The 22,717-nt window shown below is 35.1% G+C and overlaps 1 protein-coding gene across 22 annotated transcripts in view; it reads right to left on the reverse strand.

Moving 5' to 3' along the window:
* The window catches only part of AHI1 (Abelson helper integration site 1), a 320,407-nt gene that overhangs the window by 289,819 nt on the left and 7,871 nt on the right, over positions 1-22,717 (reverse strand). For all 22 annotated transcript variants that reach the window (XR_010836054.1, XR_010836052.1, XR_010836050.1 and 19 more), the window contains 4 exons: positions 12,760-13,331; positions 9,830-10,008; positions 2,239-2,458; positions 1,067-1,259 (listed from right to left, as the gene is read on the reverse strand). Coding sequence is in view for 11 of the 22 variants with exons in the window: in XM_067010849.1 (XP_066866950.1) it covers positions 1,067-1,259; positions 2,239-2,458; positions 9,830-10,008; positions 12,760-13,331 (1,164 nt within the window). In the remaining 11 variants the exon portion in view is untranslated. The remainder of the gene's footprint in view (positions 1-1,066; positions 1,260-2,238; positions 2,459-9,829; positions 10,009-12,759; positions 13,332-22,717) is intronic.

Raw genomic sequence — 22,717 nt, forward strand, 5'->3', positions numbered from 1 at the left:
ACTGCTGGTAGGAATGTAAACTGGTGAGGCTACTGTGGAAAACAATATGGAGTTTCCTCAAAAAATCAAAAATAGAACTACCATATGATCCAGCAATTTCACTTCTAGGCATTTATCCAAAAAACCCACAAAAACCCTAATGCAAAATTGTTCATTGCAGCATTATTTACAATACAGATGTGGAAACAACTTACGTGTCCACTGATGAATGAATGCATAAAGAAACTGTGGTATACACATACACACACACACACACACACACACACACACACACAAATGGAATATTATTAAGCCATAAAAAATAATGAAATTTTGCCATTTGTGACAACATGGATGGATACAAAGGGCATTATGCTAAGTAAAATAAGTCAGAGAAAGACAAATACTGTATGATCTCTCTAATATGTGGAATCTAAACAAACAAATGAACTAACCAAGATCATAGATAGAAGAACAGACTGATGGTTGCTAGGGGTGGGGGGTGGGGGTTAAGAGAAATAGGTGAACTGGTTTGGGGTTTTTTTAGTTTAAATAAATTTAATTCTTTAAAATAAGTCAGCTCACTGGCGCTCTACTCCATAAGCTTTACCTGACTGCTATGACCCTCCACTAACCCTTGACATCTAAGAAGTTCTACTTCATTTTGGTTATATGATACATTGTATTAGTCAAGCGATCTGCGTATTTTCTTCTTTATTTCTCCTAGTAGCATACAAAATCTTAGGAAGTCTGATACAGTTAAATGAGTTTACTCTTTGTGAAAAGGGTTAAAAATGGAAGACTGCTTAGACATAGATTAGATTCATCACTTCAGTGAATAGTCATGGCATTGTTGTAAGGATTAAATAATACAGAGTAAGTCAAATGGCTAACTACTTGTACTAGTAAAGGCTCAGCAAAGACACGATTACTTGTATTTCCATAGCACATTACAAATACATTATTCCTAGAGGTCAAATTCTCACACTACTTTGTTTTATTATTGATCTACTAAAATAATAGCTTATATTTGTGCTATTAAAATATTAACTAAAATTTAGTTTAAATTGCTCTATTCAATTCATACCTCAAAGAACAGGATGACTTTAGGACTCTCATCAAAATCTCGAAGCAAATAGGGAAAGTTTTCATTAAATATAATTTGTTCTTCCCACTCCGGAAGTCTTGATTTTAACTGTTTAAAGTCATATGGCTGGGTCATAATAGGAAGAATATAATCCACGTTCTCTTTTTCATAGTAAGATGAAACAGGCCGTTCACTGTTCAAAAAAGATACTTCCATTAACACAGTTCTTTACAATTTTAAGGCAAGAAAAAAATAAAAATAGAGTGTTCAAGGTGAGGTAACCAAAAAAAATAAACAGCCATGATACATAAGGAAAAAAATTTTATCTATCTAGAAAACTATGAATTTTATGTGACATAAAAGTAGTAGTATCTTAGTTTCATCTTGTATTTACATACTTTCAGTTTCATAGAATTATTTTATTATTTACACATAAAGTGAGAGGTGTGATTACACCTACACCTTTGGCATACAAAGTTGGAATTAAGTAACACCTTCAGAATCTTAAATGAGTTTGTGATAAATTAGTACATTAGATTTAAATAACAAAATGATCACAACAGGATTGTAAGTACTTTGAGGTGTGTCGTATTTTCTTTGTATGCTCCAAGACAAATGAACAAGTGAATAACCTTTCTGATAATTTTCAAGTTTCCCAGGCCTGCCATTTTTCCAAGCAAATAATTTTTTTGAATTCCAGTACTGTCATTTATTTTATCAATATTATACTTTCTATTTGGGCCTTCAAACACATATTAGCTAGCTATAGAACTAATATTAGGAAGAATTAAATTTAAGACATTTGTCTCATCTGAGGCACAGATAACATATTAACTTCAAAAGAAAAAAATGAGGTTAGAGACAATTAAAGCAGTGCCACATAAGATGATTTACAATGCAAGTTAAATGCCATACAATGAAAGTTAAGCTTGGGAGAAATTCTCTCAACTCCCCTTCATTTATAATGAATTACTGAATTAACACATGTTCTCCATTTCTTCTATAAAACATACTGATCAATATCAATGGTTGATGAATACCTACAATTAGTATACCATTCTCTAATATAAATCCATTGCTCTTTTCCCATTGACTGTCAATGGCAGAAAAAAGAGACTTCTACGGTAGACAGTTTCAATTTCAAGGGTTGGCTGTGCAATTTAAAAAATTACCTATCATCTTTCTTGACATATAGACCAGTATTCTCATCAACCACATGAATTTTTACCATCGGGTGAGAAATCATAAAATCTGACTTAAGTCGATCAGTTCGGTGAATGTAAACTCCCAGGACAAGGTCATCATCAAGCAAACATTTGGGATAAACTGGACTATCTCGGCTTGTTATTTCATGAACACCGTCACCATCAGTGTATTCATTATCATCTGAAACTACATGCATGGAAGAAAATCAATGTCATAATTAATTGTTCCCATAACAATATACTCAACAATAAACATTGAATTTACAGATTATCTACTCCTAGTGATCCATGATTATTTGTCTTTGTTAACACAGGCACTTCAAGGAAAAAGAAAGAAAAAGCCAGATAATAGAAGACTACACTCTGAGAGTAAATATTGCATTTACTAATGCACTAAAATAGGGTGAGGTATCTTTCTTTTTTTCCCTAACAAGCACTAACAACACAGAAAGAGAAAAATGAGAGCCAAAGACAAAAAAGTAATTTCATTTAGAAATTTTCTAAGTGGAATATGTATCACTAAAATTTCTGCTTCTGTGTAGGATGCAGTAGGATGTTGCAGATCAATGTTTCTGGTAACAACAACTTGAAAAAGCCAAATAAATTTTGAAAACCTTATTTTTTAAAGGCATCAGAAAAGTACAGAAACAATGTATTGTAGATGGACTAAAATTCCAGAGAGGGAAAATCAGTCAGGGGTAAGCTGATGGACTGGCAACTGTTTCAGTGTCTGGGGACATTTGCTGATTAGCATATGAGCAGAAGACCCAAGAAGAAAGTCACTACTGGGAGAAAGAGTAACCAGCAAAATTTTTAGTGGGTTCATGGGGTTAAGTGATAAAATCAGCCTCAAACACAAGGCCAATGTGAGAGGCTAAAGAGGTAGTAAAATCTCCCAGTCTTGTGGTACTAGGAAACAATGACCCATCAGAGGGAGGGTCCTGAAACAAAACAGGCAAGGAGGAAGCCCTGGAGGGCATGGTCATTTTATGGCTACAGCCACTTTTCACCTGGGGTCACTTACCAATTCTGGGCACATCTAGAGGTTAAGAATCCAGGCGTGGCCCCTGGCAGAAGGCCCTTACTGGGGGACAGGGAAACCAGCAGAGATTCTAGCGTTCACGCGGGGCTGGAGTGACAAAACTGGAGACTTGAGGGGCCTCAAACACATGGCCAGTGTCTCCCTCAAGACATTTGCCAAAATTTGAAGTTGCATGGGGCAGAAGGCTAAAGGGCTAAGCTGAAACCTCTGAAAGGCAAAATGGAATCTCCCAAAGTCTTTTAGGGTAGACAAGACAAATACCTGCCAGGTTCTCAATCTGAAACACCTGGAAGGGCACATCCTAGGAACAGGGCAAATCAGAGATAGAGTCTTACCAATACTGCGACCCAGATCTGACTTAGCTCAGATTAACTGAAATCAGTTGCCCACCCTGTCTGCCTAAAAGTGGAAAGAGGGGGCTTCCCTGGTGGCACAGTGGTTGAGAATCTGCCTGCCGATGCAGGGGACACGGGTCCAAGCCCTGGTCTGGGGGGATCCCACATGCCACGGAGCAACTAGGCCTGTGAGCCACAGCTACTGAGCCTGCGCGTCTGGAGCTTGTGTTCCGCAACAGTGAGAGGCCCGTGCACCGCGATGAAGAATGGCCCCCACTCACCGCAACTAGAGAAAGCCCTCGCATAGAAACGAAGACCCAACACAGCCAAAAGTAAATAAATAAATAAATAAATAAAAATACAATTAAAAAAATAAAGTGGAAAGAGGAAACCCTCTCTAGTGGAAGATAAAATCATCTGGAGCCTCTGGTATTCTATACACGATGTCCAGCATATAATAAAAAAGTTACTAGACATAAAAGAGGCAAGACTGTATGACCAATAACCAAGAGAAAACAGAAGCAGACCCACAGATGATTCAGCCTGGAGTTAGCACAGGAAAGATGGACAAAATTATTTCTAATGATAGAGACTTTCTACAGAGAATTGAAACTCATAAAAATAACAGGCATTATGGAACTAAAAAATATAATGTCTGAAATTAAGAATTCAATGGATATGTCTAAAAGCATACTGGACAAAGGAAGACATTATTAGTGAACTAGAAGAAAAGTCAATATAAATATCCAAAGCATAAAGGAAAAAAACCAAAATGAATATGGGGGAAAAAAACATAAGAAACGTGGACAAACTCAAAAGAGTTTGTGAAATTATAATCTAGAAAAACAGGAGAGGATGATGAAGAAGCCATATTTAAAGAAATAATGACTAAGAATTTTCCACAACTGATAAATGATATGAATCAGTAAACTCTAAGCAGGGTGAATTTCATCAAAGCTATATTTAGGCATAGCATGATAAAACGTTGAAACCAAAGACAAAAGGAAAATCTAAAGAGCAGCCAGAGGGAAAAAAACGACAACAGTCCCCTCAAAGGGACAGAAATAAGACTGCAGTTGGGAACAAAAATGATGGAAGCCTGAAGACAACTGTATGATTTCCTGTAACCTAAAATTATATATTAGTAAATATGCTTCAAAAATGAAGGTAAAGTAAAGGCATTTTAACACAACAAAATCTGAGTGAATTAGCAGGCCTGCACTAAGAGAGAGAATAAACTGAATTCTTCAAGCAGATGAAAAATGGAAAAATGGAAGTAAAGGAAAAAGTAAATTTTGGGGTGAATGTGAATATAAATTAATATCAACTGTACAAAATGGTAACTGTAACATCTGTGAAGTTTAAAATATATGTAGGCCTAAAATACAGGATAAGAACCTAGAAGGCAGGAGGGGGGATAGATGCAGAGAAAGAAAGCATCTGACAAAATCCAAATGGAGTCAAACTATTTTCATGTTTTAGCAGTGTTGGTGAAGTGTATTTTGTTAGGGAGTTAGTTTGTATTAGACTATAATAAGTCAAGAATAAATTTAATGTTCTTCAGGGTATCAGCTAAAAGATACTAGAAATATGTGTAATTAATAAGTTAATAGAGGGAACAAAATTTTTAAAGTAACCTGAATAATTCAAAAGAAGGCAAGGAGAATAAGGAACAAAAAACACTTAGGTCATATGGAAAAGCTAACAGTGAGGTGATAAATATAAGGACACAGAAAGGTCCCAAACAAGAGGATATTGGGGGAGGCATAAGAGCACTGCACATTTATTGGGCACCTGTCCCCAAGTAGTTCACAGCCTGGGGGCTGAGACCCCACATGTGCTGGAGTAGGAGAAGAAAAGAGGTGAAGGCAAAAAGGAAAGGAATACAGACATACTGTGGCCCAAACAAAGGAGGTACAAAGCAGGCACACACAGGGAGCCTAGGGGCTAGTAGAGGAATGAAGTACTGGCAAGCCCTGCCTAGACCTGGAGACCATGAACCAAGCACAGGTTTGAAGGCTGTCCTTTCTCAACTAGGTTGGCACCACCTAGGGGTACACTGTGGATGATGCTGGAGAAATGAGGAAGGGAAAAAATGTACTATGCAAACTCAAACCATAAGTAGACTTTAAGGGAGAATGGTTACCAGAGATAAAGAAGGACACTGCATAATGATTGCTATAGACTGAATGCCTGTGACTCTCCAAAATTCATATGTTGAAATCCTAACCTTCAATGAAATAGTATTAAGAGGTTGGGCCTTCAGAAGGTGATTAGGTCATGAGGGTAGTGCCTTCATGAATGCGACTGTGATAAAAGAGAACCCAGAGAGGTCTCTCGCCCCTTCCACATTGAACCTGCAGGCACCTTGATCTTGGATTTCACAGCCTCCAGAACCATGAATAATAAATGTTTAAAGTTTAAGCCATTCAGTCATGGTATTTTGTTATAGCAGCCTGAATGAACTAAGACAATAATAAAAGTGTCAATTTGACAGGAAGATATAACAATCCTAAGCATGTATATATATTCAATAACATAGCTCCAAAACATATAAAGAAAAAAATGACAGAAATAAAAACAGAAATACAAAATAGTGAGAATTTTAATACTCATCTCAGTAGCTAATACAATAAGCAGACAAAAACAAAAAATCAGTAAGATGAGAACACAATAAACTTTATGTGATATACATAGGACACCACCACACCCAATGAATCAGAATCCATGTTCTTTTCAAGTGCACGTGTCATATTTACCAAATCTATCATAAGCTGGTCATAAAGAAAGCCGTGATAAATTCAAAAGATTGAAATCATTCACAGTATGTTCTTTAACAACAATGGAAGATAAAAACCATAAAAAAAAAAACTAGAAAATCACCTGCTGCCTGAAACTAAACAATATGCTTCGAAATAATGAATGATCAAAGGATAAATTTAAATGGCAATTAGGAAATATTTTTATGGAATGATAATGAATATAGAACATATCAAAAATTTGTGGGATGCAGATAAAGTAGTGCTTAGACGGTAACTTAATGTGTTAGATGCATATAAAGGAAGACTGAAATTTTAAAAAATCTACCTGTAAAGCTAGAAATCAACAGCAACTCAAACCCAAAGAAAGTAGAAAAAAGGAAATAATATAGATAGAAGAAATCACCAAAATCATACACAAATGTATAATAGATAGAAATAAAAGCTAGAGGTTGGTCCTTTAAAAATATTTATAAATTGAAAATCCTGAGACTAATGAAGAAATAGAGGGAATCTAATTACCAATATCAAGGGGTACCCTTTCAGATACTATAAATGGACAAATTCCTCAAAAAATACAGTCTATCAAAGCTGACAGAAGAAACAGAAAATATGAAGAGTCTGGTATTTATGAAAGAAACTAAATCTGATTTAAAATTCTTTCCACAAAGAAAACCCTGGCCTAAGAGGCTTTATTAGTAAATTCTTCAAACATTTAAGGAAGACGTAACACCAATTTATACAAATACTTACAGAGAATTGAAAAGGGAAGTATTTCCCAATTCTTTTTGAGACCACCAAAACCTTGATATTAAAAACTCTGTGTATTTTAAGAAAGAGTAGTACAAACCCATCTCTCTCATGACTACAGTTACAAAAATCCTTAACAAAGTATCAGCAAATCAAATCCAGTAATAGATTTTTAAAAAGAGAGCTAATACATCACAACAAAGTGGGTGCCCCCCACCTCTGCCAGAAACATAAAGATGGCTTAATATCAAATAATGATTAACCACATTAATAGAAAAAAGGTGAAAATTAATATGATTATGTTGATAGATGCAGAAAAAACACCTGATAAAATTCAGTATCTAGTCATAATAATTAAACTATTAGCCAATTAGGATTAGCCAGTAATTAATCCAATAAGAGGTATTTACAAAAAAACCTATAGCAAACATCACAGTCAGTGGTGAAATCATGGAAGCTTTCCCCAAGGCTGACAGCTAGAGAAGGATACTTGTTATTGTCACTTCTATTTAACACTGTAATCAAAGTCCTAGCCAGTGTTATCAAGGTAAGAATAAGGAGTAAGACATAAGAACTAAAAAAGAAGCAATAAAACTATCATTATTAACAGAAAGACTTATTATAAAGCTATAGAACTAAGACATGGTGGTGGTGTTGGTGCAAACCATCTAAGGATAGAGACTAGTGAAACTGACCCACTTACACAGTCATGTTATTTATGATAAAAGTGACACTGAAATGCAGAGGAAAAGCTCTCTTCAGTAAATGGTACTAGGTCAATTATATATTCATATGAGAAAAAAATGGGTCTGGACCACTACCACTATTAAAAATCAATACCAGATAAACTGGAAATCTAAATGGGAAAAGTGAAACAAAAAAACATTTAGAAAATAATTTACAGAGAAACATCTTCAGGACTTGGGAAAGATCTCTTAAATCACAGAAAGCACTTAACATCGAAGGGAAAAATGGATACATTGGGCTATATAAAATTTTTAAATTCTGCTTTTCAAAAGATACCAGTAGGAGAAAAATTATAAAACCCAGAGTGGGAAGATATTTGCAATATATATGTATTTATATCTGAGAAAAGACTGCTATCTAGTTATATAAAATATTCTTACAAATCAATTAGAAAAAGGCAGACAATTCCATTTCTTAAAAAAATACACAGAAGATGTGAACAAATTTACAATGAAGGAATCCAAGTAGTCGATTAACATGAATAAGATGCTCAACTTCACTAGTTACCATGGAAATCAAATCAAAGTCAAAAGGGAATAATCACTAAACACTCCTAAGAATCACTAAAATTTTAAAACACTGACAATATAAATATTGGTGAAGATGTAGAGTAATGGAAGCTCTCAAATACTGCTAGTATCAATTGGTAACCCAAGTTTGGAAAGGGAGAAGTACCTGTTAAAGTGAAAAATATACATACTCTATGGCATAGCAAGAATGCCAAGAATGTGCCCAAGAAAAATGTATACACGTGCTCACCAAAAGATGTGATCAGAATGTTCACTATAGCTTTATTTATAATCGCTTCATACTAGAAACACCTCAAATGTCCATCAACAGAATAGGTAATTAATTGTGGTATATTCACACAACGGTATCTATACAGTACAAAAACAGGACTGATGATGCATAAGCTCAAGTGCATGCAACAACAGTATAAATCTCACAAAAATAATTTTGAGCAAAAAAAGCCAGACACAAAGAGCATAGTATTTATTGTTCTATTTATGTTAAAGCAGAAAAACCAGGAAAAACTGGCTATGTGTTAGATGAAAAGGCAGCGTTGACTCCTGTAGGATAATGAACAGCAAGGGAACCTGTGGGGGCCTCTGGGTGCTAATGATGCTCTGGCTATTAATTTGGATGATGACTTTACAGACACATTCGGTTTGTGAAAATTCACTAAGTAGTATACTTGTAACATGCACATTTTACTTTTAAAAAAACTAATTATGGAACCACAAAACACCATAAATTGCATCACCCAATGAATAAGTACCATAAAGTCTAAAATTGCCTATTTTAGTCCCAATTTTTGGCCAGTTAAATGGGAATTGAAAAGAAAAATAAAAAAGAAATGCAACAAGCAGAAAAAAGGCAAGAATAAGTCAAGAAAAATAAGAAAAATGAAATGAGTAAAGAGGAAGGTAGAAAGCAAGAGGTAAAATGAAAAGTGGGCAGGAAGGAGAGAAGCTGAATTAGGAGAAATTGTGAAGATACCATGTTTGACAGAGGGACGCGGCTTTAACATCTGAAATGTTTATTGGCTGTTGACCATTATTATAGCTTTCAGTGCTATAAGTCTTAATTATTTAGGGACAATAACATAAAGAACAAATCTTCTATGCCACAACAGCAACGACAAAGTTAATGTCAGTCTAGAGGTGAATCAAGTCGTTAATTAGAGATGACTCAAATAAGACTAACTCATCACAGAGGTCCACGGTTATAAATAAATGAATGTTATAAATAAATGAATGTTATAATCTGGACAAACCCAAGAATAAGTACCAAATATTCTATGTTGGATTATTTTCAATTATATCCTTTGGAACTAGATTTTCTTTAGCTTTAAGGACTAACTGTCCTAGAATCAAGTTATTCTTACCAAGGCACACATTTTTCATTTAATTTGGATAACAAACCTGTTTTAGCCTTCTTCTTTTTTTTCCGTTTGGATTTTGTGTCATCTTGCACATTGTCTTCTACATGTTGTTCCTTAGAGCTTATTTCATCATCTTGATGAGAATCTGAAGTAACTGCTCCAACTGGAGGTTCCTTCTTTTGTTCACCTTCAACTGGGTCATCAGAGATGATCAATGTACTGCAAATATAATCTAAATTCATGCCACTGGAAATGTACCATTATTATTATTATTACTGTGCAGCAAAGTAAACAGTGAATAGAGGCAAAGATAATCCTAAAATCAATATTATTTCCTGCTGGGAGATACATATATTTTCTTAAACACTAAAATGGTTGGCTGCCAAACGAGGTATTATGTGTACTCAGTTATGCTTGGTGATACACTATATGCCCCAGGAGCCACGTTAAACTCAACTCTAAACTCCAGGGCAAAGTGAAATTGTATTTTATGATCGATGGATCTGTTTTTACATAGGACTGTCAAGTCATCTTCACTCTACTGCCAAGTAAATAAATAATGAACAGATTTCTAAATTACTTTATTTAAAAGCAAAAAAAAGTGTTCTAATTTTGTTTGTTCTGTTTTCAAGAGGCTTCAGATAGTCAACTTTTGATTTCTATGTAAAAATTAATTTCTTGTGTTTTCCAATGTGTGGCGTGTCACTACGTTTTCAGAAGGCTATTATTAAAATTAAAATACGCAACACATGAACTACTAAATGGCAAGGGGTGGCAGCCTAGAAGCATACTGAGCTGTAAAGAGAAACCAGCCTATTAAAGTTCGTGATTTATCAAGTAAAAAAGAAATCTGCATTTAATAATCAAAAATTGACTTCCAATATATTTAGTCATATTTCAAAAAAAAAAAAATGTTGAGAAATAAAAAGAGTAAAGAAATGTTTCAAACTAGTCATTCCAGAAAGCCATGTTATTTTATCACATCGCCAAATAGTATTATTTGAAGAGAACAATTACCTTTCGTACGCTGTTGTCATGTAAAGCATGGTTTTATTTAAAACTCATGAACTGATCTTACTGAGTATGACTTACACTTCATAATAGATATGGTAGTTCTGAGAATAGGATTTATGGTATACTGTAGTAAGCAGCCTTTAAGATGGTCCCCAATGATCTCTGCCTCTTGATATTCGTATCTTTGTGTAATCCCCTTCCTTGATTGTAGGCTGGGCCTAGAGACTTACTTCTAATAGACAGAATACAGGAAAAGTAATCGGTGCTACTTCTAAGATTAGGTTCCAAAAAGCCTGTGACTTTGGTCTTGCTTTTTCCCTCTCAGAGCCCTTGCTTGGGGGAAGCAAGCGGCCCTGTTGTGAGTAGCCCACATGTGCTAATGGCCATATGAGTGAGTTTAGCAGTGGATCATCCAAATCTTCCAATAGCTGCATCATCTGGCAGATTGTCCCCCAGCCAAGCCTTGAGATGACTGCAGCCCCAGCTGACATCCTGACTGTAGCCTGTGAAAGACCCTGAGTCAAAGGCACCCAGCTAAGCCCTGAGCAGATTCCTGAGCCACAGAAACTGTGAGACAATATATGTCTGTTGTTTTGAGCTGTTAAATTCTGGAGTAACTTTTTAATGCAGCATCCGATAACTAATTCATATGCTAACGTGTCCCTCTTAGCAACTCTATTTGCCCTCTCTTTGCTACAACTGGTTGTCTAGCTTTTGATAAGAGCGGAAGTATTTTTAGATGAGGACATTCAGGGAAACTGACCCTGAATGCCAGAGAATAGTCAAATATAGACTGTTCCCTCCTCAAGTTGTTTATCCAGATGTAGATTATGAAAAACAAATTTAATCACGGTAGTTAAAAGATTTTTTTTTGTCTTGTTTTCCCCAAGGACAGACATATAAATATGTTCACAGAGGCTTACACTGTATATGTAAGCATATATGCATAAGCATCGTATATAAAAAAAGACTAAAGGAATACAAAATTGCTAATAGTGATTACCTTTGTATGGTTGGATTACTTTTGTTTTCCTCTCTGTGTCTGTGTGTTCTACAATGAGTAAATGTTATTTGTAAAATAAGGGGAAAATGTTATTTTCATATATCCAAACAGGCATTTGTAGCTCAATAAAGGGGCTACTTAGGTTTCAATTATTTAATAAGCAGATATGAAGTTAGGGTAAAGACTCTTAAGGCAAAACTGCCAAGGTTCTGGCTCAGCTTCTTACTGGTTCTGTGACTTAAACCCTTCAGTTTCCTCACCTACAAAACAGGATGATAAAATTACTATTCCTTATAGGGTTGTTATAAGGGAAAAAGCATGTATTCTTTGTAAAGCATTAAGCACACAGGAAGGGGCCACATAAAAGTTAGCCAGTTAGTATTGTACTGGCTATGTGTCCAAGAGGAGGACTAAACATATTCTTTGTGAAAATGTAATAGGGAAGAACCTTTTGTATTCTACTACAAGTTAATCACTAAAGGGATGTTGCCTATAAGCTTAAATTATACATAATGGCCCATCTCTGGAAGCCCTGCTTCCCAGGTAATGAGCATTAAGCTAAAATACCTTTGTTTAGCTCACTGGAAACATCCTGACCAGGCCCACCAGTGAATGACTGCAGGAAGGAAGAAATTAACACATCCCCTCTGGAGGCTGATGGGAACCAGGAAGTGTTTGACTTTACTCCTTCCCCTTCCAGTATGAAAGGAGCCTGAATTCTAACTCAGGCAAGATGGTTCTTTGGGGGCACGATCCCACCATCTTCTCGGTTTGCCAGCTTTCCAAATAAAGCCATCATTCCTTGCCCCAGCAACTCATCTCTCGATTACTGGCCTGTCATGCGGCAAGCAGTATGATCTTAGACTCAGTAACAAAACTACAGGTATCACTCAAAAGCTGAAAATAATAGTGTTTTTTTAAGAGGACATTTTATATTTACCAATGTAACATACCTTGTTTCAGATTTAGACAGGATTGGAACTTTCTTTTTTTTCTTTTTTCCTTTTTCACCGTTCAATTTGTCATCATACAATGAAGTATCTGAAGGAAAGGAGGTCTCTGAGGGAAAGTAAGCCAACTGCTCCTTGAGTTTCTTTCGGATTTTCTTCTTAATCTCCTTTGCCATTTCTTCAGCTACTTGGAGCTGGTATACTTGCATCAGTTCTTCCTCATGTAAACTATTTTCTCCTTCCTTGGCCGTCTCACTTTTCTCATGAGTGACACCTGGCAGTGGCTTGGTCCGTGCTTTCTGCGGTATTGCATCCGCCTTCTTCTCAGGAGTTTCCGGCTCCACTTCTTGTGCTGTCACCTGGAGTGCTGTTTTTATAACCTTTTTATTTGCCTTTTCTTGCCTGTCGTCCTCCACATTAACATCATTATCTGGATCTTCATTTGCTGGCTGTGGATCTCTTGGTTTGTTTTTAGTGACTCGCATGTTCTTCCCTGGGTTCTTAGTGTTAGCAGCACTTATATCATCACTTTTAGTTTCCCTGGTTTTCTGAAGATTGCTTCTAACTGCATCAAGCTAGGAGAAGACGATACAATAACAAAGTTTCAGCTAAGCACAGTTTAGTTATGTGAAGATAAAATAATGACAAGTGTTCCACAATGTGTAATACTGGGAGGATTATTTCACTTTTTACTTGAGCACTGTGACACCATTCTACGGCATCTGAGGAGCGTTTTCCTAGTTATTCTCCCAGCGTTAGATTAGCAATCTTGAGAGTAACTTCAGATCAAATGAATTAACTAGTTAACAAAGGAAAAAGTACTTAACGACTTTTCAGAAGTGAATTAACTGCTCAAATCTCAAATGCTAGTTTCCTCTTTGGCAAAATGATCCATACTCTAATCTAATAGATATATCTGTGAAAATGCTGAAAGAGCCATGGTTAAACCATTTCATGTTTCCCAATAGAAAACACACATGGGTCAATTATCTTGCTTCATAATTACATTCAAAAACCAAAGGTTTCTAGCTCTAGGATTACTCTGCAATTAGTCCAAATGTATCACTGAAAATGCTGCTAAGTATTAAATATTATCAAGTTAGATCAAATGACAGACTAAGCACACACTTGTACCTCTTTCTCCAAACAAGATTATTTAAAATGAGAGATATTTTTGATAGACAATCAGGCTAGAAATCAAAACCGAATGTTACTAGTAATGAAATAAACATTTTGAGAAATTCCCCAATTTTATTTCTTTATTTATTATTTATTCCCCCATCTTATTTCTCCATATACCAATTAATGGACATTTGAGTTATTTCCAGGTTTGCATATTATATGTCTTCCTTTCTCTTGAGTGAATACCCACTAGTGGAACTGATATACTATATGGTCAGTACACATTTAAGTTCTCAAACAACTGCCAAACTGCTTCCTAAAGTGGCTGTACCAGTTCACACTCCCAAATATATGAGTTCTAGTTACTTAACACCCTTGTCAGCACTCCACATTGTTAATTTTCATCTTTTTGTGTTGTAACAGGTGTATAATGGTATCTCATTATTTTTTTTAACTGCATTTTCCTAAATACTAATGACACTGAGAATCTTTACATGTGCTTATTTGCCATCTGTATCTCTTCTTTGGTTAAATGTTCAAATCTTTTGCCCATTTTTGTAAGGTTGTTCCACATCATTGAGTTCTGACAGTTCTTAAAATGTCCTAAATACACTATATCAGAGAGTGTTGCAAATATTTTCTTTCAATTTATAATTTACCTTTTCATTTTCTTGGCAATGTTTTGAATTTTCACAAAGCCCAGTTCATCCCTTTTTTCTTTTATGGTTCATGCTTTTGTATCCTGAGAAATCTATTTATAACTCAAGGTTACCAAGGTTTTATCCTGTTTCTTCTATAAGTTATATATTTTTAGCTCTTATGTTTTTCATTTATTATTATTATTATTTTGTGGTACGCGGGCCTCTCACTGCTGTGGCCTCTCCCGTTGCGGAGCACAGGCTCCAGACGCGCGGGCTCAGAGGCCATGGCTCACGGGCCCAGCCGCTCCGCGGCATGTGGGATCTTCCCGGACCGGGGCACGAACCCGTGTCTCCTGCATCGGCAGGCGGACTCTCAACCACTGCGCCACCAGGGAAGCCCTCTTATGTTTTTTAGGTCGTTTATCCATTTCTATTTAATTTCTGAACATGATATAGTCAGTTTGTAATACTGTATATGTATATCTGATTGTCCCAGCAACATTTGTTGTAAAGATTGTCCTGTTCCTCATTTTGAGGTACCTTGGCAAATTTGTCAACAATCAATTGACTATACACATTTGGGTCGATTTCTAGAGTCTCTTCTGATCATCTATGACTTACATATCCACCTTTATGACAATACCAGGTTGTCTTGGTTACTAAAGCTTTACAATGAGTTTTGAATCAGATGACAAAATTCCTTTGACTTTGTTCTTCCTTTGCAAAATTGTTTTGGCTATTTTAGGTCTGTTGTTTAAATTTTCAAATAAATTTTATAATTATATTTTCAATTCTTAAAAGGCTGCTGGCATTTTGAATTGAATCAATAGATCAACTTTCAGAGAATGGATAATAATAATCTGTCAATAATTATTTGACAATAATGATTCTTTCAATCCATGAATATGGATATCTATTTATTTGGTTTTTACTTTCAGCAATTTGGGGATTTTCAGTATACAGGTCTCACATATTTTTTGATAAATTCTTCCTTGATTGCTACATATTTTTGTTACTACTATAAATGATATTTTAAATTTTAATTAAGTTATTCATTACTGGTATAGAAATACAATTGGTTTATACTTGGACCTTATATTCTGCTAAACTCATTTAATAGTTCTAACAGCACTTTTTAGAGAGTTTGTCAGCTGCAAATGAGATTCTTTTACTTCTTCACTTATGATCTTTATGCTCTTTTTAAAAAATTGCATTATTAAAAAAAAAAAAAAAAATTGCATTATTGCCTTAGTCAGGGTCACCTGCACGATTATGAATATGCATGGTGATGTGCTCAAGCTTAGGGCAAAAGCTTTCAGTTTTTAACTTTTAAGTACAATCTTACCTGTAGGTTTTTGTAGATGCCCTTTATCAAGTTGAGGAAGTTTCCTTCTAGTCTTTTTGTTTAAGAGTTATCAGAATGGGTGACGAATTTTGTCGTCTTTTTATAGCATTTGTTGAGATGATCATATGGTTTTATTTAATCTTATGATACGGCAAACTACACTGACTACTTTTTTCAAATGTTGTGATATATTCCTGAGATAAATCCCACTGGTCACGGTGTATTATCCTTTTTATATAATGTAAGACTGATTTCCTAACATTTTGTGGAAGATATTTGCACTAGATTCAAAAGGGATACTGGTGTAGGTTTCCTGTAATGTCTTCATCTGGTTTTTGTTTTAGGGTACTTAATAATTGTCCTCCAAAAGAGTGGAGAAGTAGTCACTCTTTTTGCATAGTCTGAAAGAGTTTATATAGAATTATTATGATTTCTTAAATAATCTGGTAAAATTTATCAGTGAAGCCAGCTGAGAAAACTAGCCACCTGATTTTCTTTGTGGGCAGGTTTTTAACCACAGACACAGTTTTTAAAAAGATATACAATATTCAAGTTATGTCTCTTTTTGAGTGAGCTTTGGTAGTTTGTGTCCTTCAAGTAATTTATGCATTTCATCTAAGCTGCTAAATTTATTGAAATGAAGTTATTTCATACTACTCCCTTATTATTCTTTTGAGGTCTTTAACACATCTGCAGTGAACCCCTCTTATATTCCTAATATTGGTAATTTGTGTTCATTTCCTTTTTTTTCTAATCAGTCTGGTTAAAGGTTGTGCAGAAAAGGGTTAATTCAGCAGACCTGGTTGCTCAAATCATTCAGATCCCAAAACAGGCCTGTTTTCAGGACCAGCCCGTGGCCGGCTCCTGGGAACTGAGCTCTGAGACCATGGAATGTTGTGCTTGATAAAGGTGAATGAATACATAAATCAACTAAAGGATATTAACAGCTAGAGAATCTAGAATATTTTCCACCCTTTAAAATTAATTTAACAGAAATATTTTCACAAGTTGTCACTCATAAAAGAAGTTATCACCTCTATGAAATACCAGTTATTAGGATAAAATGATAGGAGAAAATAAAGGGGTGAAATCAAGGTGCTATAAAACTGACAATGATAATGAACAGAACATGATTTAAATTTCCCCCTTTAAAAGGCAAAAATTCGGATGCATCTTCAAAATTAATAATAGCTACAGTTTAAGTGTTTATTCTCTACTTAGCAATTTATATTTACAGTAAGTCCCCTACATAAGAACGAGTTCCATTCTGAGAGCGCGTTCGTAAGTCCAATTTGTCTGTAAGTCCAACAAAGTTAGCCTAGGTACCCAACTAACACAATCGGCTGTATACCACTGCTTTTACGCTTACTTCTAGACATGCTGGGCTTGAAATAAAGATACTGTACTACTGTACCCTATACAGTACTGTAAAGTACACAAAAGCACAACCACTTGTAGAGGATGCACACACGTGACAATGTATGCTAGACATGTGAATTAACTAATGTGACTGGACATGAACACACATTCACATCTTTGAAAGTTTGTAACTTGAAGGTTCGTATGTCGGGGACTTACTGCATTTGTTCTACCTATTACTGCTGAGTATCAAACCACTCTGGACTTAGTGGTATAAAATAATAAATCATTCATTATGCTCTGAACCCAATATATTCTCCTTATTCATCATGACTCTCATCTTTAGTTCCTGATGCTTTGATTCCACAGTCCATCACTTCATTCATCACTCACCATTATCATGTACTTTCCATCCATCACACCTGTCTGGAAAAACTCCAGGTACTATTCAAATTAAGTGACTTTCATCTCTATAACTATAACCAGGCTGTTGAATACTGCTGGAAGAACCACTTCAAAACTTGGCACTATAATAAACATTTAGTCTACAAATTCAACTGACACCTCAAAGCTATGGACAATTCTTCTATGCTGCATAATCTGTTCATATGCACTCTTCTGTGGCTATTTCAAACTTTCTTCACTCACCTCTGATGTCCAGTGCTGTCACTTCCTGACTCACTTTCACAGATAAAAGACATTAAAAGGGAAAGCTGTTTGGTAGCAACTTTCTGCTACCAAGTCTACAAATTTTCATGCACCCTAAATGACCTTTTTCTTTTCCTTCTCATTATAAAGAGGTGGGTTGAATTATGGTTTTCTCCAGATATATAAACCATAATTTGAAAAGATAAATGCACCCCAATGTTCACTGCAGCACTATTTACAATAGCCAGGACATGGAAGCAACCTAAATGTCCATCAACAGAGGAATGGATAAAGATATGATACATATATACAACGGAATATTACTCAGCCATAAAAACTAATGAAATAATGCCATTTGCAGCAACGTGGATAGACCTAGAGATTGTCACAGTGAGTGAAGTAAGTCAGACAAAGACCAATATCATGATATTGCTTATATGTGGAATGTAAAAAAAGGCTATAAATGAACGCATCTACACAACAGAAATAGAATTACAGATGTAGAAAATAAACTTATGGTTACCAGGGGGTAAGGGGAAGGGGGAAGGATAAATTGGAAGATTGGGACTGACATATACACACCACTATATATAAAAGAGATAACTAATAAGGACCAGCTGTATAGCACAGGGAACTATAATGGCCTATAGTAATGGCCTACATGGGAAAAAAATCTAAAAACGAGTGGATATATGTATAACAGATTCACTTTGCCATACACCTGAAACTAACACAACATTGTAAATCAACTATATCCCAATAAAAATAAAAATAAATAAATAAAGAGGTGGGTCTTCCTGTGTTCTAGAAAACTTTCCTCTCCCGTATCATCAATTTTTCCATTATCTTCCAGCTATCAGCATTTAAATACCTGAATGCAATCAATATCATCTTCACAATATCCCTTTTTACAGCCAAACTTCCTGAAAAGGTTGTCTATACTTGTTGTACGGCTTCACCTTTCTATGAACCTTATATTAAACAGCTTTGCTCTCTACTCTGCTAATAAACTTTCGAATACTTATTTGGTAAGCAAAAATACCATCTCTGGTTTCCAATCTGAATAGCTTTTAAAGTGTTTCTATATTTTATTAGTCAATGTTATTTTCTCTTGTAATTAGTTTTATTTTTCATGCCTTTTGCTCACCTAGAGATTTAGTATCTTACTATTTATGGCATTTATTTGTGGCATTTCTTTACATGTTACCAATAGGAATGGAACTTACTCATAAGGTTGCTCTGAAGATTGATAGGGTAATAACTATAAAACGCTGAAAAGATCCTTCTAATTCCAGAATATAGGTGTTCAATAAATGTTAACATTATATATTATTGGCTATATAAAAGCGTATTAGATGTGTGGCTATTAAAAAAAATCACATATTTTCCTCAGCGAATTGGCTTTTAGTTACATTTGTTTCTGACTCAAAAAAGCATCTTCTACATCAGATTTATTCATTCAACAAATATTCAGTGAGTCTTCTGTGTGCAGAGAGAGAATATTCTCATTACTTGGGATGTCTCTCATTCCTTTAAGATCAGAGTATCTTTCTACACTGGAAAACTAAACCAGCCCATTTCTATTTTTTTATTTAAGTATTTGTCTACTAATTTAGATTTTTACATTTACCTTTTTAAGATATCTGAAGTGTAATTTAATGTGAGATAAAATGATACTGTAACTGACCTTTTCTCCCAGAAACTAAAGCAACTCTATCACTACTAGTTCTTGTGTCATAGCTTCTTGAAACACCTGGCATAAGAAACATCTACATATTTAACTGGTTTTCAAGGCTCAACCAGATATATATATTTTCAGATCATAAATTGTCTATTCTTAAATCCTTCATTTTGATTCATGTCTCTGGAAATGGTACTACACATTCAACTAATCCATCTTCAACAGTTTTCTTGTTTTTTTCAGGGAGGGAACACTAGCAGCAATTCTTTGCTAATTCACATGCTCACTGTTGCCCTCACAACTGACTGACAATTCAGGCAAGTAGATTCCTTGGAACACAATTTTCCCCTAAATATTGTAGAGATATTGCTCCATTGTCTTTGGCCTTAGTGTTTTTTTGAGAGAAGTCTGAAATGCACTAGATGTTTCTTCTTCTGTTTAGATGTTCGCAAAATTTGTGTTTTTCTTTATTAAAGTTTTCAGATATAGTTCTCATCTCATAAAATTTACCTGAAATGCCAGATGGATTCATCTCTTCCTAGATGTTTTTTTAACCTCAGGTAGGTTTCCTCCTCGTGCTCTTTTTACTGTTTCTGCTCCATTATTGCTGTCTGGGAACACTTACTTGTAGGTCAAGTATTTCTATAGGTCCTTGTTATTTCTTATAGCTTTCACTTTAGTTTCAGCCATTTCTTCTCATGAACAATGCTTCATATTTGTCTGCCACATTACTAATTAAATTTTTCCATGGTGTCAATTCTATTACTTAGGCCTGAGATATAGTTTTAAGGAAGTAATGAAGAGAGAACGTGGAGACTGTGGTTTTAAATCCTTATTCTACAATTCTTACACGATATTAAAAAATACGGCACAAAATTCGTATATATAGGTTATCCCTGAACAGAAGGACTGCAGGTTGTTTCGATTTTACTCCAGTGTAAGAAAGTCTTTGAAATCTAATGGGTGAAAATTAGCTCATCCATTCTGGTTATTTCTGATTCACTGTCTTTGACTATTTTACAACTCAGTAGAGAAAAAGGGTTAACATGTAGAAAATTGATAGTAATACAAATGTTTCCTGTCCATAGCTATGTAAATGATTTCTATTAATACAATGCAACTGAATTTTGTCTGTTAGATAAATCTCTGTAAATTAAATCTATCTGAACTGGTTATAACACCTTACTGATTCCCTCATTAATTAATGATTTAAATAAAATCTTTGTTATGTGTTAAAAATATATATATATATATACATAAAATAACTCCTACTTATTCTACTTCTGCCTATACAGCCCTGGCAAAGATGGTAAGTCACTTTCTGTTCAGATGTTCATAAAATTTCTCATAAGCAAAATAAGAGCTCTAATATCTATTTTCATGAGTAACATAAAGATCAGAAATAGTATTTGTACAACTCTTATCAGAGTGCCTGATAGGCAGTTGAAAAACAGTAACATGAACCTGCCATTATTACGAATTTTATTATGGCTTTCTCTTTGCCTAATTTTGTTATTTCAGCCCACGTCCTTTTCAGTGTCAGCCTGTTCTGCACATGGGAGTTCTTGTTCTGAAGAGATCCCATCACTTCATGCCTTATTAAAAGGGGTCCTATTGAGTTGTGGTTAAGAGAGTGGATTCTGCAGTCAGACTGTCAGAGTTTGAATCCTGGTTCTACCACTAACTATAACACTAACTTTGGGTAAGTTATTCAACCTCTCTGTGATCTAGTTTCTCCATCTATGAATGGATAAAAAACTGCATAATTTTATTGTCTGTATTAAAAATGAGTGAATATACATAAAATGTTTAGAAGAGTGCTTGAAAGATAGAGAGCACCGTTATCTAGTAAATAAAAGCAGGTATTCCTCCTCTGCTAAAGTAAATCATTTCAAAAATGGTTTGTTTTCCAGGAATAATCCTCTTCCGTTGAGCTGAAAAATTTCTTCCTAAATATTTTTTTTAAGAATACTTATCTCTGAATTAAGAGAGACCTTGAATGGCCTGGTGCATGCCAAAAGAAGCTGAGTAGATTACATTTAATCACCTCCCACTTGTGTGTCCCCAACATCTAAACTGGACCTTGGATAAATGGACATATCTTCTGCCCATTTTCTAGTTATCCATTTAATTTAGCATTCCTGGCCTAAACTGTACCTTGTTCATGCACACAAAGCCCAGTTCTGACAGTGAGAGAAAGTATGAGTTTCTACTTTGACTGAGTCCATAAAAATATTCTGCAGACAGTTGTGTCCAGGGTTCTTTCTGCTTTTGCCAAATGTACACCACCTTACTCAAGGGGAGGGCATATCCCAGCAAGCAATGCTCCATCGTCCATATGCCACTCTTCCCTACCATGCTGCACACTGGTACACCAGAAGTGGCATAATCCATTTTAGAGCAGCATCCACTATGGGAGACCTAATCTGATCCATTCTGTCAGCAGTTCTTAATTAGTATGCAGTAGTACACTGGTATACTATGAAGCCCTCACATGTGTGCAGCTGCATTCTAGCCAATGCTATAACTTTTTTCTTTTTGCCTCACTTGAGAATATAACTATTACACTGATGGCTGCCAAACAGTATTAAAATGAACAGGTCTCATGAAAAAATACAGACTAGGGTAAAATATGCTATAAGTAAAATGTAGGATGCATATAACTCATAAAACTCCTGCCAAAGAAATGTATGTATTCTTTGTATCAATTACCAGGACATGCATGTACCAATTACCAGAACATGCATGAAGTTATTTATTTGTGTGGAGATTATGGTCAAAGAGGTAAAAGGTGCAATGGAAATAGCGAGATAAGTTTGAAGAGTGAATAGTGCATTAACTGGGATACTATTACAGACTCTATAATACCTTGGGAATTAGGTTGTAGTTAATTGTTGATTTGTTTAGTATTGCTTTGAGTTCTGTATTTTCAATCCCTTCAAGCATGCTACCAAAAATTCTATCATTTGAAAGTATACCTCAAGTACAAAAGGATAATTATTTCTTTAAGGTTCCACTGATTTCTCCTGGCTCTGCTGGGCAGAATCAGATGAAGAAGTCTAAATAAAGAGAAGCCATTAAAAATCCAAAGTAAGATATTATTTCCTAAATTCTTCACAATTCTGGGTTAAAAATCTTGGTTTTCTTCAAGAACATGGCTAATTT

Source organism: Kogia breviceps, chromosome 13 (genome assembly GCF_026419965.1).
Source record: "Kogia breviceps isolate mKogBre1 chromosome 13, mKogBre1 haplotype 1, whole genome shotgun sequence".
Classification (NCBI taxonomy): domain Eukaryota; kingdom Metazoa; phylum Chordata; class Mammalia; order Artiodactyla; family Physeteridae; genus Kogia; species Kogia breviceps.